This window comes from Salmo trutta, chromosome 6 (assembly GCF_901001165.1).
Source record: "Salmo trutta chromosome 6, fSalTru1.1, whole genome shotgun sequence".
Classification (NCBI taxonomy): domain Eukaryota; kingdom Metazoa; phylum Chordata; class Actinopteri; order Salmoniformes; family Salmonidae; genus Salmo; species Salmo trutta.
The window spans coordinates 58,384,589-58,399,955 of NC_042962.1; the positions used below are offsets into that span (position 1 = coordinate 58,384,589).

General features: G+C 46.0%; 1 protein-coding gene and 1 long non-coding RNA gene across 2 annotated transcripts in view; both read right to left on the bottom strand.

Moving 5' to 3' along the window:
- Positions 1-6,908: 6,908 nt before the first annotated feature.
- LOC115196460 (uncharacterized) lies at positions 6,909-8,011 on the bottom strand. The gene is made up of 2 exons (XR_003878857.1): positions 7,655-8,011; positions 6,909-7,288 (listed from the first exon to the last, which is right to left on the bottom strand). It is a non-coding gene; the product is annotated as an uncharacterized LOC115196460 (long non-coding RNA).
- A 1,456-nt stretch (positions 8,012-9,467) lies between these two features.
- Positions 9,468-15,367, bottom strand: part of LOC115195176 (protein unc-80 homolog) — a 110,518-nt gene continuing 104,618 nt past the window's right edge. The window contains exons 65-68 of the mRNA XM_029754973.1: positions 14,694-14,805; positions 14,339-14,359; positions 13,899-14,104; positions 9,468-9,962 (exon numbers count right to left, since the gene is read on the bottom strand). Of these exons, the coding sequence (XP_029610833.1) occupies positions 9,468-9,962; positions 13,899-14,104; positions 14,339-14,359; positions 14,694-14,805 (834 nt within the window). The remainder of the gene's footprint in view (positions 9,963-13,898; positions 14,105-14,338; positions 14,360-14,693; positions 14,806-15,367) is intronic.

The following is a 15,367-nucleotide window of genomic DNA, read 5'->3' on the forward strand; positions in this document are numbered from 1 at the left end:
ATATGTATGTAAGAATATTATATACTTTGATGTGTCCATCTATGTAAATATATTAACAACAGTGAACCTGGTGTTTGTTGGTTGAAGCCAAAATATTAACTCACTAATTTAATCATAGTTTCTCAAAGAAAACCTCCTATTTGTACATTGTGACGTGCAGTAATAATGTGATTAAAGGTCAGATTTGATCATCATTCATGTACATTCTTATCCAAGTTGAACTGAGATAACAGTTATACTGCATTGTATATTCAGCTTTATGGTTTTAATAAAAATACTGTCTTCTACCATATTCCTACAGCTACGGTTCTCAGGCTACCACACATTTTATGTTGGCCCAGTATGATGTTGTGAGGGTATATGGAGACAGCAGGTTGAGGTAAACCCACTATGATGGTATATGCAGACAGCAGGTTGAGGTAAACCCACTATGATGGTATATGGAGACAGCAGGTTGAGGTAAACCCACTATGATGGTATATGGAGACAGCAGGTTGAGGTAAACCCACTATGATGGTATATGGAGACAGCAGGTTGAGGTTGACCCACTATGAGGGTATATGGAGACAGCAGGTTGAGGTAAACCCACTATGATGGTATATGGAGACAGCAGGTTGAGGTAAACCCACTATGATGGTATATGCAGACAGCAGGTTGAGGTAAACCCACTATGATGGTATATGGAGACAGCAGGTTGAGGTAAACCCACTATGATGGTATATGGGGACAGCAGGTTGAGGTAAACCCACTATGAGGGTATATGGAGACAGCAGGTTGAGGTAAACCCACTATGATGGTATATGGAGACAGCAGGTTGAGGTAAACCCACTATGATGGTATATGCAGACAGCAGGTTGAGGTAAACCCACTATGATGGTATATGGAGACAGCAGGTTGAGGTAAACCCACTATGATGGTATATGGGGACAGCAGGTTGAGGTAAACCCACTATGAGGGTATATGGAGACAGCAGGTTGAGGTAAACCCACTATGATGGTATATGGAGACAGCAGGTTGAGGTAAACCCACTATGATGGTATATGGGGACAGCAGGTTGAGGTAAACCCACTATGATGGTATATGGAGACAGCAGGTTGAGGTAAACCCACTATGATGGTATATGGAGACAGCAGGTTGAGGTAAACCCACTATGATGGTATATGAAGACAGCAGGTTGAGGTAAACCCACTATGATGGTATATGGAGACAGCAGGTTGAGGTAAACCCACTATGATGGTATATGCAGACAGCAGGTTGAGGTAAACCCACTATGATGGTATATGGAGACAGCAGGTTGAGGTAAACCCACTATGATGGTATATGAAGACAGCAGGTTGAGGTTGACCCACTATGATGGTATATGGAGACAGCAGGTTGAGGTAAACCCACTATGATGGTATATGGAGACAGCTGGTTGAGGTAAACCCACTATAATGGTATATGGAGACAGCAGGTTGAGGTTGACCCACTGTGATGGTATATGGAGACAGCAGGTTGAGGTAAACTCACTATGAGGGTATATGTAGACAGCAGGTTGAGGGCTATGTTATAAAACCAGTTAGCCAGACTACTGAAAAGCCCACACTCGATTTGTTAGGGCCCTGGGCTGTTCAACTCTTTGTTTAGGGCCCTGGGCTGTTCAACTCTTTGTTAAGTCCCTGGGCTGTTCAACCCTTTGTTTAGGGCCCTGGGCTGTTCAACTCTTTGTTTAGGGCCCTGGGCTGTTCAACCCTTTGTTTAGGGCCCTGGGCTGTTCAACTCTTTGTTAGGGCCCTGGGCTGTTCAACTCTGGTCTTGGAGGGCCGAAACACTGCTGGTTTTCATCCTTTCCTTCTAATCAGGGACTGTTTCAGACCTGGGACATCAGTTGCAGGAGCGGACTGGCCATTTGGCATTTCAGACAAATGCCATATGGGTTGGTCCATTTTTAGCCCAGTGGGCCTGGCTAACCCCCCCCCCACACACACACAAAATAATAATTATTTGGTTAATAATGGGGGCTTCAAGGAAAAAAGAGTGTCGGTGTGGTGGTATCGAGGAAAAAAATGGTCTTACAAATGTCAGAGACAATTTCTGGTCCCAGTCCGCCCCTAACCAGGTGAGTGTAATTCATTACCAGGTAGAAACAAAAACAAGTGTTTGGGCCCTCCAGGACCAGAGTTGAAGAGCCCTCTAGGGTCTACAGTATATACAGTATAACCTGATAGTGTTTGAAGAAGACGTGAGTAAGAGTTGAGAGTTAGTGGACAGGTATGGTCTGTGTACCTCAATGCAGGAAGCTTATCAAATATGGTGGGAAAAAAATTGTCACTGTTCCAGTCTGCTTAAGGGGTGGCTCTCCCGTAGGCACCAGTACATTAGCAGCTGGGTCTGGTCTGCTTAGTTCACTGACTGTATATGGGCTTCTGACCGGCACTGTTGAAGTCTTTAACCAAAGAGAGCCAGGCCCTTCCTTTAATCAACTCCAAACAGGAAATTGTCTCAGAGTATCCTTTTCTACTGCCATCTGTGGGTGATTGTGTGGTAGTTTCATCTGAACTACAGTAAATGCCCTCTAAACTGACATTTAGTTGGCAGTTAGTGACAGTTAGTTCAAGATATTACAAGAGAAGGAAAAAATTAGGGACGGAAAATAAATAACATTGTATACAATAATATCCATTTATTCTTTAAATATTTCATAAATACTTTGATATAGCTATATTTTAGAATAGATTGAGAACACAGGACAAGACAATCATTTGAAATAAATATCTTAAGTATATAACACAATATATTTCAGAGTCACACAGAGGAAAAAATATATGTTGATGGAACAATGATTGAATATGAGGCTAATCTTCACGTGAACAAATGCTGATGTTAATATATATTTGGAGAAATAAGATATAATATAATGTGTCACTTCCACCTGAGGAGGCTGGTGGGAGGAGCTATAGGAGGACAGGCTCATTGTAATGGCATCAATGGAACGGAGTCAAACATGGTTCCATTGCAGCCATTACAATGAGCCTGTCCTCCTATAGCTCCTTCCACCAGCCTCCACTGCTTTCCACCCCTGGGGGCCCCTGCATTTGACACACACACTTCTTGCCTTTTCTCCACCATATATCTTTCTCCACCATTTTATCTTTATTTAACTAGGCAAGTCAGTTAAGAACAAATTCTTATTTTCAATGACAGCCTAGGAACAGTGGGTTAACTGTCTTGTTCAGGGGCAGAATGACAGCTTTTTCTTTTACCTTGTCAGCTCGGGGATTCGATCTTGCAACCTTTCAGTTACTTGTCCAACGCTCTAACCACTAGGCTACCTGCCGCCCCTAGCATGTGGATAGGACTTTGAGGTAAACTTCCTAGTTTACGGAAAGGTTATTCCCAGAGCCAGAACAACACAGATCCAGCTATCCTCCATAACATGTAAGAAATAGAACTAAACTAAACTAAACAAACTAGAAACATATTTCATTGCGACGAACATCATCAATGAACAAATTGGCCACAGAATGTTAGGCACGCGTTAGCTATGAGTTGGTAATCATCTAAAAATATCATTTTCTGATTATGTTTAAAGCAATACAGTGTGTTACCGGTACTACAAATTGCAACTGACAATGCAATACAACTAGGGTCTCCATATTCTGGTAACTTTCCTCAAACTCCTGATATACTATTGTAAAGTGGTTGTTCCACTGGATATCTTAAGGTGAATGCACCAATTTGTAAGTCGCTCTGGATAAGAGCGTCTGCTAAATGACTTAAATGTAAATGTAAAATATACTAGTTGGAAGAGTCAAGGGATCAGAAAGTAATAAACAAGAAATCCGGAATCCTCCAAACAAGATTTCTGGAAAACCTGGTTATTTTGGAAAAGTTAGACATTTTGCAATCCTAAATAGATCTCTCATCCAAAACAGTTCCAGTTTGAAGTAGAGCACTTCAACAGTGCATTACATGGGACAAACTGCAGAATGCAGATGACTTTGGAATGTATGGCAAGTTTGATGAATAAGTCTCCATGCCAACTTCCCAGAAAGCATCTGCACAAGGACAGCTCAGCAGCAGAGAACATTGGCACTACACACACGGACAGACACTGACCGTTAGCACTGACAAGACAACACACGTCCACAGGGACACCCGAATATGTCGCCTACAGTATAATTGGCTTATACTTTATAATATACTTTTGTACTATCCCCGTGGGTTCTAAAATGAACTATAGTGATACTATCATAGAAATAGAATCCCCTCTAACGATATGGGTACTATAGATCTGATAACCCCTCTAACGATATGGGTACTATAGATCTGATAACCCCTCTAACGATATGGGTACTATAGATCTGATAACCCCTCTAACGATATGGGTACTATAGATCTGATAACCCCTCTAATGATATGGGTACTATAGATCTGATAACCCCTCTAACGATATGGGTACTATAGATCTGATAACCCCTCTAATGATATGGGTACTATAGATCTGATAACCCCTCTAACGATATGGGTACTATAGACCTGATAACCCCTCTAATGATATGGGCACTATAGACCTGATACCCCTCTAATGATATGGGTACTATAGATCTGATAACCCCTCTAATGATATGGGCACTATAGACCTGATAACCCCTCTAACGATATGGGTACTATAGACCTGATAACCCCTCTAACGATATGGGCACTATAGACCTGATAACCCCTCTAACGATATGGGCACTATAGACCTGATAACCCCTCTAATGATATGGGCACTATAGACCTGATAACCCCTCTAACGATATGGGTACTATAGATCTGATAACCCCTCTAACGATATGGGCACTATAGACCTGATAACCCCTCTAACGATATGGGTACTATAGACCTGATAACCCCTCTAACGATATGGGCACTATAGATCTGATAACCCCTCTAATGATATGGGTACTATAGACCTGATAACCCCTCTAATGATATGGGTACTATAGACCTGATAACCAGCCTCCTCTGTGGGAGCTACACAGCAGTACATTTAGATCACACACAGAAGCAGACACAGCTATGAGACCGACTCACAGTGCAATGGTCATATGTGCATTATGGCACCTATTCATATCACTACTAACGCTTCTGCACTGATGCCGTCAAACAGGAGGAAATGGTAGAAGATAGAAGATATTCAGGAAAAGCCCAGTTCTTCCTTTCACATATAACTGAGTGTACAAACCATTAGGAACACCTGCTCTTTCCATGACATAGACTGACCAGGTGAATCCAGGTGAAAGCTATGATCCCTCATAAATCCACTTCAGTCAGTGTGGATGAAGGGGAGGAGACAAGTTAAATAATGATTTTTAAGCCTTGAGACAATTGAGATATGGATTGTGTATGTGTGCCATTCAGAGGGTAAATGGGCAAGACTAATGATTTAAGTGCCTTTCAAGGGGATATGGTAGTAGGTGCCAGGCGTACCGGTTTGTGTCAAGAACTGCAACGTTTCTGGGTTTTTCACGCCCAACAGTTTCCCATGTGTATCAAGAATGGTCCACCACCCAAAGGACATCCAGGCAACTTGATACAACTGTGGGAAGCATTGGAGTCAACAGGGGCCAGCATCCCTGTGGAACGCTTTCGTGAACTTTCAGAGTCCATGCCTCGACGAATTGAAGCTGTTTTGAGGGAAAAAGGGGGTGAAACTCAATATTAGGAAGTTGTTCCTAATGTTTTTATACAGTATAGTTCATAACTACATCCTCTTTCCACTGATCTGGTGCAAAACAAACATTAACCAGAAGATAGTAGACTGCAGCACACCCATCTCAGGTTTGGACTCTACCAAGCCCCATGGCACATAAGGGGACCTCAGTCAGGGAACAGACCATTATCAAGGAGCTGGAGGGGTTCTCTAGTTTAAGGCATAAGTTGAACAAGGAGGTATCCTAACTGCTACAACTCAGAATCAGGGATCTTGTTGCCATAATGTTTTGAGTACTAGAAACCTTTCTTCAAGACATTGAAAACACAACAATAAAAAGCAGCATTATAAACTCTATGACATTACCGGGACATACTAATAATACTTCGGTGCCCATAACCAGTTACCTATTCTTTATGCATGATGCTTTCAGTACAACAGAAGGTCAGTATTACTTTGGAGGCTATTCAAAACGAAACATGGATTTGGTTACACATAAAACAACATCCATTCACTGGGTCAAAACTGGTTGTATCAACATTGTTTCCACGTCATTTCAACCAAAAGAATCAATGTGATGACGTTGAATCAACATATTTTTACCCAACTTTTAACCGTTGAAGTGACGTCTGTGCCCAGTGAGCAGTTAGTTGTGGTATGGTATGGTAGTTTTACATTCATCATACTAGAACAAGACCATTACCCTCGAAGGGGCGAAACCTAACTTTACAAAGTGTCCACATAGTTTCCCATTGGCATCAATGCACGACTAAGGGCTGGACTCAATCCGTATCGCAGAAGTTCTGTGTTGTAGCCTGTTTGACATTTAAAGGCAACGTTCCCGCGTTAGCGGAGACTGCATTCACAGCAAACGCTGCTTATGTCGGCTCAATCTGAAACTACCTTCACATTTCAAGAGTGCTACAATGCTGAACCTCAGCTATACGGAGACCCTAATTGTACTTCAGTTGATGTTAGGATTGGCTTCCAAGTATGACCTGCCCCACTTATAGCGCTTTGGACTCTTCTCATCTAACAGACTCAACCTCCATAAAGAGCCTCTTCTCATCTAACAGACTCAACCTCCATAAAGAGCCTCTTCTCATCTAACAGACTCAACCTCCATAAAGAACCTCTTCTCATCTAACAGACTCAACCTCCATAAAGAACCACTTCTCATCTAACAGACTCAACCTCCATAAAGAACCTCTTCTCATCAAACAGACTCAACCTCCATAAAGAACCTCTTCTCATCTACAGACTCAACCTCCATAAAGAACCTCTTCTCATCTAACAGACTCAACCTCCATAAAGAACCTCTTCTCATCAAACAGACTCAACCTCCATAAAGAACCTCTTCTCATCTACAGACTCAACCTCCATAAAGAACCTCTTCTCATCAAACAGACTCAACCTCCATAAAGAACCTCTTCTCATCTACAGACTCAACCTCCATAAAGAACCTCTTCTCATCTAACAGACTCAACCTCCATAAAGAACCTCTTCTCATCTAACAGACTCAACCTCCATAAAGAACCTCTTCTCATCTAACAGACTCAACCTCCATAAAGAACCTCTTCTCATCTAACAGACTCAACCTCCATAAAGAACCTCTTCTCATCTAAGACTCAACCTCCATAAAGAACCTCTTCTCATCTACAGACTCAACCTCCATAAAGAACCTCTTCTCATCTAACAGACTCAACCTCCATAAAGAACCTCTTCTCATCTACAGACTCAACCTCCATAAAGAACCTCTTCTCATCTAACAGACTCAACCTCCATAAAGAACCTCTTCTCATCTAACAGACTCAACCTCCATAAAGAACCTCTTCTCATCTAACAGACTCAACCTCCATAAAGAACCTCTTCTCATCTAACAGACTCAACCTCCATAAAGAACCTCTTCACATCTAACAGACTCAACCTCCATAAAGAACCTCTTCTCATCTAACAGACTCAACCTCCATAATGAACCTCTTCTCATCTAACAGACTCAACCTCCATAAAGAACCTCTTCTCATCTAACAGACTCAACCTCCATAAAGAGCCTCTTCTCATCTAACAGACTCAACCTCCATAAAGAACCTCTTCTCATCTACAGACTCAACTTCTACAGGAAAATAACAACCACTCAGTGTGTCAATTGTCAACAAATCGAACCTAGAAACTCCAAGAGGATAAATATTTTATAAATATTAAATATAAATAATCTATTCATAAATAAACATTCCGGTTTACCCCCCTTTTTCTTGCCAAAAAAAGGCAAAGGTCGAGTCATGCATCCTCTGAAACACTAGCAGCCAAACCGCGCTCCTTAACACCCACCCACTTAACCCGGAAGCCAGATGCACCAATGTGTCAGAGGAAACACCGTTCAACTGACGTCTGTTGTCAGCCTGCAGGTGCCCGGCCCACCACAAGGAGTCACTAGAGCGCAATGAGCCAAGTAAAGCCCCCCCGGCCAAACCCTCCCCTAACCCAGACCACGCTGGGCCAATTGTGCGCCGCCCTATGGGACTCCCGGTCACGGCCGGTTGTGACAGAGCCTGGGATCGAACCCGGGTCTGTAGTGACGCCTCAAGCACTGCAATGCAGTGCCCCAGACCGCAGTGCCACCTGGGAGGCCACTAATATATTATCCTAATGACAAACATACTATGCCTCTCTGCAATACTTTGACAATTATATATATTAAATCTTTCTTTAAAATAGTCTTCAGGGTTAAATATAATATAATACATTTCATAATATTATATAATATCATAGCTAATATACATTTCATTTCTCTAGTCAACAGTTTACCCTTCAGCAGCTTCACTGTAAACAGTTCTTGGGAGGTGACAAGGTCAACCTATAGGTAAACGGATGTCTGTTTGTAGCAGCCAATGGCTGGAAACACTCTCCCTTCTCTTGTCAATAGACCACAAGAAATAGAATGTGATCTACCTAGCAACAGTAACAGTCCCACTTGATCACCTGTTGGACACCATGGATTAATCCACCCTGACGTGTGAAGAAGGCATGTTGATTCTGCATTTGATATGAATACGTTGGTATGAGATGGGTTAAAATGTCAGAGGTGAGGATGTACTGGCACTGGTACTGTAGATGTAGTGAAGTATGGATTTCATCTTGGTGCTCTAACAGGACAGAAGAGAGCAGAGAGAGAAGGGGAGAGAGGGGCAGGGGAGTGGGAAAGAGGAGAAAACTAACAGGTATTGGTCCTCGGCCCTGTTCTAATACTCTAAAGATGCATCTTCCTTCCTTCTTTTCTTGAGGTAATCACTAATCTATCGTGATTGGATAGGTGAGAGCAAGGATTCTACTGCACTGATTTCACCAGTCATTTTATGTCAGATCAGATCAAGGAAGGGAGGATGCATTTTTATTTTTAGAATATTCCAACAGGTTCCTCATCTTTCAAACGCCCTCTGACCTCCGTTAGCTAGAAGGATACAGAGTTATCAGGCAGCTCAATGTCTAAACACAGACTCCAAAGATATAGAAGGGGACCGACACAGAGAAGCTACCCTGCCAGGGTCATAACTAAGGCCAGGAGTTTCCCCAGCCGGACCGTGTGATCTAACCTAAAGGGTCAAAACTCCGGGCCCTAGTTATAGCCTACGTCTGTAGTTTAGAGCCTTGTAACTAGGGCCAGGACTTTTTCCTAGTGCGGTCACGCAAGTTCAGTCAGGGAAAAACTCCTGGCCCTAGTTATAACGTTACGTTACGAGTTTTGTTACTGAAATGTTAACAAAACGTTACTGAAACGTTACAGGGACGCTTCTCAGACGTGGGACTCATCCAGGTCCAGGTCGACTGGGGAGATGGGGAGGGGGGAGCGGCGGGGGGGCAGGGCGGGGGAGCGGCGGGGGGGTAGGGCGGGGGAGTGGTGGGGGGGCAGGGCGGGGGAGCGGTGGGGGGAGAGCAGGGGGGCGAGCAGGGGGTTCTCTGTGCCCCCATTGTCCTCTGAAATGTGGAGAAGGGTGTCTGCGTTCCTCCCCAGCAGAGCAGTCGTGTCCTCGTCCTCGGGGCTCTCGGGGGTCTGATGGGAGGACGGACCAGGATGGAAGAGGTGGGTGGTGGGAGCGGGGGGTTGGATCCCCAGGATCGGCAGAGGGGGGAGGGGAGAACAGGTGCGAGAGATGGGGAGAGGTGGAGGAGGGAGAGGAGAGCAGGAGGAGGGTGGGGTGGGGGTGGAGGCGCGGGAGATGGAGGGCCGAGGAGAGAGGCTGCTGCGGAGGCCCCACTGTTCTCGTTTCTCCTTGCTCTCCATCGATAACTAGAACCAGGAAACAAGTGGGAGAAGAGTGATATTTCAAAGACTTACTTAGTCCATGCTCTGTTAAATATAGAGAACTCACATTCATTCCCATCTCTCATCCCTCACTCTCTGTCTCTTCTGTAATGAGTGATGACTTAAATGAATAATCCTCTCAAAACTACTAATTCATATGATTTACAGGGTTAAATAACACTAATATGGGAGCAAAACATTTTGAGTGAATACATTTTGTCATTATAATAAGGTTGGTAGCAACATGTGAAAATTGTTGTGGAAATCTTGCACCTCAAGCCGACTACAAAACCCATAACGCAATGATCTCTCTCTGGGCTTTTTACAGTCTATGCTAGGTAGCTAGCTAGCTAGCAAACGTAGCTACACGCACTAATACTAAAGTCATTGTCAGCGTGTGAAGTAGCTAGCTAGCTGAAAAAGTCTACAATCTCACCATGTCCAACCCATTCATTATATTTATATGGTTTCACCTGCAGATTGTCTACCTTGAGGAGTGGAGGGTCTTAAATTGCTATGGCTACGGCCCTTTCCATGCTTTCCCACCAGGGCAGAACAAATGCCCCCTCTCATTGAAGCCACGGAAGTTCAAGGCCGACCGCAGTACTGCAGGCACTGTTAGCAGAAAACAGGATCCCCATTATAATTAATGGAAATATTGCAATCTTCGTGGTCAATCTTCGTGTAAAGGAAAAAAATTTAGAAGACAATCATCGTACCAATAATTGCTTCTAATATACCAGATGTCCTTTAACTGATTATTTCAAAATCGCACACAGAAGAAGTTCTAAGGATAATTGAGTTGCTAATGGCAGCATGCAGTACCCTGTTCGGCCTTCTACTGGAGTTAATCAATGAGAGTGGGCAGCACTGAGTTAACTAGCGACATCACTTCCTGGAGTAGCATGTTGTCTCCATGAGGAGCCATCTTAGGAGGTCCATTGCAGCCATTTTTATCTCAATATCAAATCATTTCTGGGTAACAATTAAGAACCTTGCTGTGAATGTTTTCAATTAAAATGGTAAAAAAGTAACAAAAATAGCTTCTTAGCAAAGAGACATTTCTATAGCAAGAATTTTGCTAGGACTGCCTGGGAGCGGCCTGAGTGGGGAGAGGAAAACTGAAAACTAGCTATTATTGGCAGAGAGGTTTGGAACTCTGTCTTATTGATGTCAACAGGCAGGCCAAAACTCCATACCACCAAAACAGGAAGACATTTCAGGTGGTCTTTTCAAACAGCTCTTATAGTAAAAGGGCATTATCAAAATGTTCACAATTTCACAGTATTATTCCAATTATTTCAGTGTGAAAATAGATATAACACACATTTTTGACTGTACTGGGCCTCTAACCAACTTCATTTGGCTTCAATGAGCTATTGAGTCTTCACATAGAAATGAATGGTGCGACGTGATCAATGGCGTTGTCTTTTCATATACCCTTCATTATTTCCCACAGAAACAGACACAGGCCAGGGTGAGGAGGGTGAGGAGAAACAGACACAGGCCAGGGTGAGGAGGGTGAGGAGAAACAGACACAGGCCAGGGAGAGGAGAAACAGACAGACCAGGGAGAGGAGAGAGAGGAGAAACAGACACAGGCCAGGGAGAGGAGAGAGAGGAGAAACAGACACAGGCCAGGGTGAGGAGGGAGAGGAGGGAGAGGAGAAACAGACACAGGCCAGGGTGAGGAGGGAGAGGAGAAACAGACACAGGCCAGGGTGAGGAGAAACAGACACAGGCCAGGGCGAGGAGGGAGAGGAGAAACAGACACAGGCCAGGGCGAGGAGGGAGAGGAGAAACAGACACAGGCCAGGGCGAGGAGGGAGAGGAGAAACAGACACAGGCCAGGGAGAGGAGAAACAGACACAGGCCAGGGAGAGGAGGGAGAGGAGAAACAGACACAGGCCAGGGAGAGGAGAAACAGACACAGGCCAGGGAGAGGAGAAACAGATACAGGCCAGGGAGAGGAGAGAGGAGAAACAGACACAGGCCAGGGAGAGGAGAAACAGACACAGGCCAGGGAGAGGAGAGAGAGGAGAAACAGACACAGGCCAGGGTGAGGAGGGAGAGGAGAAACAGACACAGGCCAGGGAGAGGAGAAACAGACACAGGCCAGGGTGAGGAGGGAGAGGAGAAACAGACACAGGCCAGGGAGAGGAGAGAGAGGAGAAACAGACACAGGCCAGGGAGAGGAGAGAGAGGAGAAACAGACAGGCCAGGGAGAGGAGAGAGAGGAGAAACAGACACAGGCCAGGGTGAGAAGGGAGAGGAGAAACAGACACAGGCCAGGGAGAGGAGAAACAGATACAGGCCAGGGAGAGGAGAGAGGAGAAACAGACACAGGCCAGGGAGAGGAGAGAGGAGAAACAGACACAGGCCAGGGTGAGAAGGGAGAGGAGAAACAGACACAGGCCAGGGAGAGGAGAAACAGATACAGGCCAGGGTGAGGAGGGAGAGGAGAAACAGACACAGGCCAGGGTGAGGAGAAACAGACAGACCAGGGAGAGGAGAGAGAGGAGAAACAGACACAGGCCAGGGTGAGGAGGGAGAGGAGAAACAGACACAGGCCAGGGAGAGGAGAAACAGACACAGGCCAGGGTGAGGAGGGAGAGGAGAAACAGACACAGGCCAGGGAGAGGAGAGAGAGGAGAAACAGACACAGGCCAGGGTGAGGAGAAACAGACAGACCAGGGAGAGGAGAGAGAGGAGAAACAGACACAGGCCAGGGAGAGAAGGGAGAGGAGAAACAGACACAGGCCAGGGTGAGAAGGGAGAGGAGAAACAGACACAGGCCAGGGAGAGGAGAGAGAGGAGAAACAGACAGGCCAGGGAGAGGAGAGAGAGGAGAAACAGACAGGCCAGGGAGAGGAGAGAGGAGAAACAGACACAGGCCAGGGTGAGGAGGGAGAGGAGAAACAGACACAGGCCAGGGAGAGGAGAAACAGACACAGGCCAGGGTGAGGAGGGAGAGGAGAAACAGACACAGGCCAGGGAGAGGAGAGAGAGGAGAAACAGACAGGCCAGGGAGAGGAGAGAGAGGAGAAACAGACACAGGCCAGGGAGAGGAGAGAGGAGAAACAGACACAGGCCAGGGAGAGGAAAAACAGACACAGGCCAGGGAGAGGAGAGAGGAGAAACAGACACAGGCCAGGGAGAGGAGAAACAGACACAGGCCAGGGAGAGGAGAGAGAGGAGAAACAGACACAGGCCAGGGTGAGGAGAAACAGACACAGGCCAGGGAGAGGAGAGAGAGGAGAAACAGACACAGGCCAGGGAGAGGAGAGAGAGGAGAAACAGACACAGGCCAGGGAGAGGAGAAACAGACACAGGCCAGGGGAGGAGGGAGAGGAGAAACAGACACAGGCCAGGGTGAGGAGAAACAGACACAGGCCAGGGAGAGGAGGGAGAGGAGAAACAGACACAGGCCAGGGAGAGGAGAAATGGGCATTGCGTGATGGTAGCTGAAGAAGAAACTGAGTTGAATAATTTGTTCCATTATTTAGTTTCAAGTATCCCCATACCATCTATTGGCTGATTTGGCGATATGGAGTGCAGCTAGTTGTTTTAAAAACTTTATGAAATGTGATATTCCTTATCTCCAGTGACGAGAACCTTATCGTGATGACGCGTTACAACATGATTTCCTGATTTCAAATAAAATAACATTTCCCAGACAAACCACATAGAAGTTAGATAATCAAATAGTTATTTTACCCACTTATAGAGCACTACAATGAGAGGAGTTTCATGTCTGGAGTGGATTATCACTTTAAACAATTTACACCCTAGGAACGTACAAAATGCAAGCTATGCAAAATGGCCGTTCTGCGTACCTTCTTACCAAATAAACATGATACAAACTACAGAAGCCTGTGAGAATCAACAACGTCATAAAATATTCTTACTCCTCCAGTCGTACCTGTTTCTTGGCAGGGCTGTGGAGGTCAGCTTTGATGGTGGCTGAGGATGAGGCCCCAGGGGCAGCAGGGGGAGCGATGGCAGGGGCCGGGCTGGCCTTCCTGCCCTCTGGGTGCGCATTGGCGCCACCGGGGTCGGGGGACTTTGCCTGAGCCTGCTGGCTCTCCGTGAAGGTGACCACCCTTTTCTGGTCCCACCCGTGGGTTGCTGAGGAGACATCACAGTCATCACATACACAGTCCATCACAGCGCCACCTTGGGGACCAGCTGAAACATTACCACTACCACTACCAGGGGTGAGGGAGAGGGAGAGGAGTGGAGGGGGCGGGAGCGAGGGGGGGATGCAAGACAGACATGCAGAGCAACGTATCAGGTGAGAGGTTTCAGAGAGAGGGCGTTGTTACGATGCAAGAGGAGAGGGGGGAAGAATAGGTGTCTCACCTTCGCAGTCCAATAAAGTTTCTTTATTTCGAATCGAAACAAAGGCATAAACAGAACACAGAATGAACAGAGTCAGTTATTGGGTGTCGGAGGTGACGGGATAAAGACACATTGGAACAGAGACAACGGTTGTGAATGAGGAGGATCGGTACATGTCAGTTCAAGTCAACACAGTTGGATGAATCAGATTGTCAGAGATACATTCATGAGCAAATACTGAGTATTAATAGTTAATATCACAAGGTCTGAATGTGAACTGCAGTGTGCTTGATCTGAAGTGTAGTGCAAGTTTGCTATAGTTACACAATCTCTCTCACACAACAGACACACACACACACAACAGACACACAGTTACCCAGAGGTTTGTTCTTGGGCTGGATGCTCCTGCGGGTGGTGGAGAGTCGGGCTCCAGAGCGACCTGGTCCTCGCGCCTCACTCTTCGGAAGGGACAGCAGGGGGCGTCGCAACTGCATTGAAATATCAATCAACCCAATCCACATATAATTTCCACTGTGAATGTCAATGGGGATAGCCTCTTCATCATTATCCACAATTAGGGACATCGTTTTCCCTGACCATGTGACAAGACCAGGGCTGCGTTCAGTAAGCAAAAAATGTAATGGAACATTCAATGAAACGGAAACGGTGCTGTACTGAACGACCCGGGAAACGGGTAGGGGGTTGGTTGTGTGTTCAAAATGCACTGCTGCCTTTTAAATACGTCACTCATTGCTTCAGCCACACCCCGCCGCACCTCGATACACCCTGCCACTTCCCGCCACACCCGCCGCACCCCGCCACACCCGCTGCACCCCGATACACCCAGCAACACCCTGCCGCACCCCAATACACCCCGCCACATCCGCCGCACCCCAATACACCCCGCCGCACCCCAATTTACCCAGCAACACCCTGCCGCACCCCGCCACACCCGGCCGCACCCGACCAAACCCCGCAACACCCTGCGGCACCCCACCACACCCTGCCGCACCCGCCACACCCCGCAACACCCGATACACCCCGCAACAC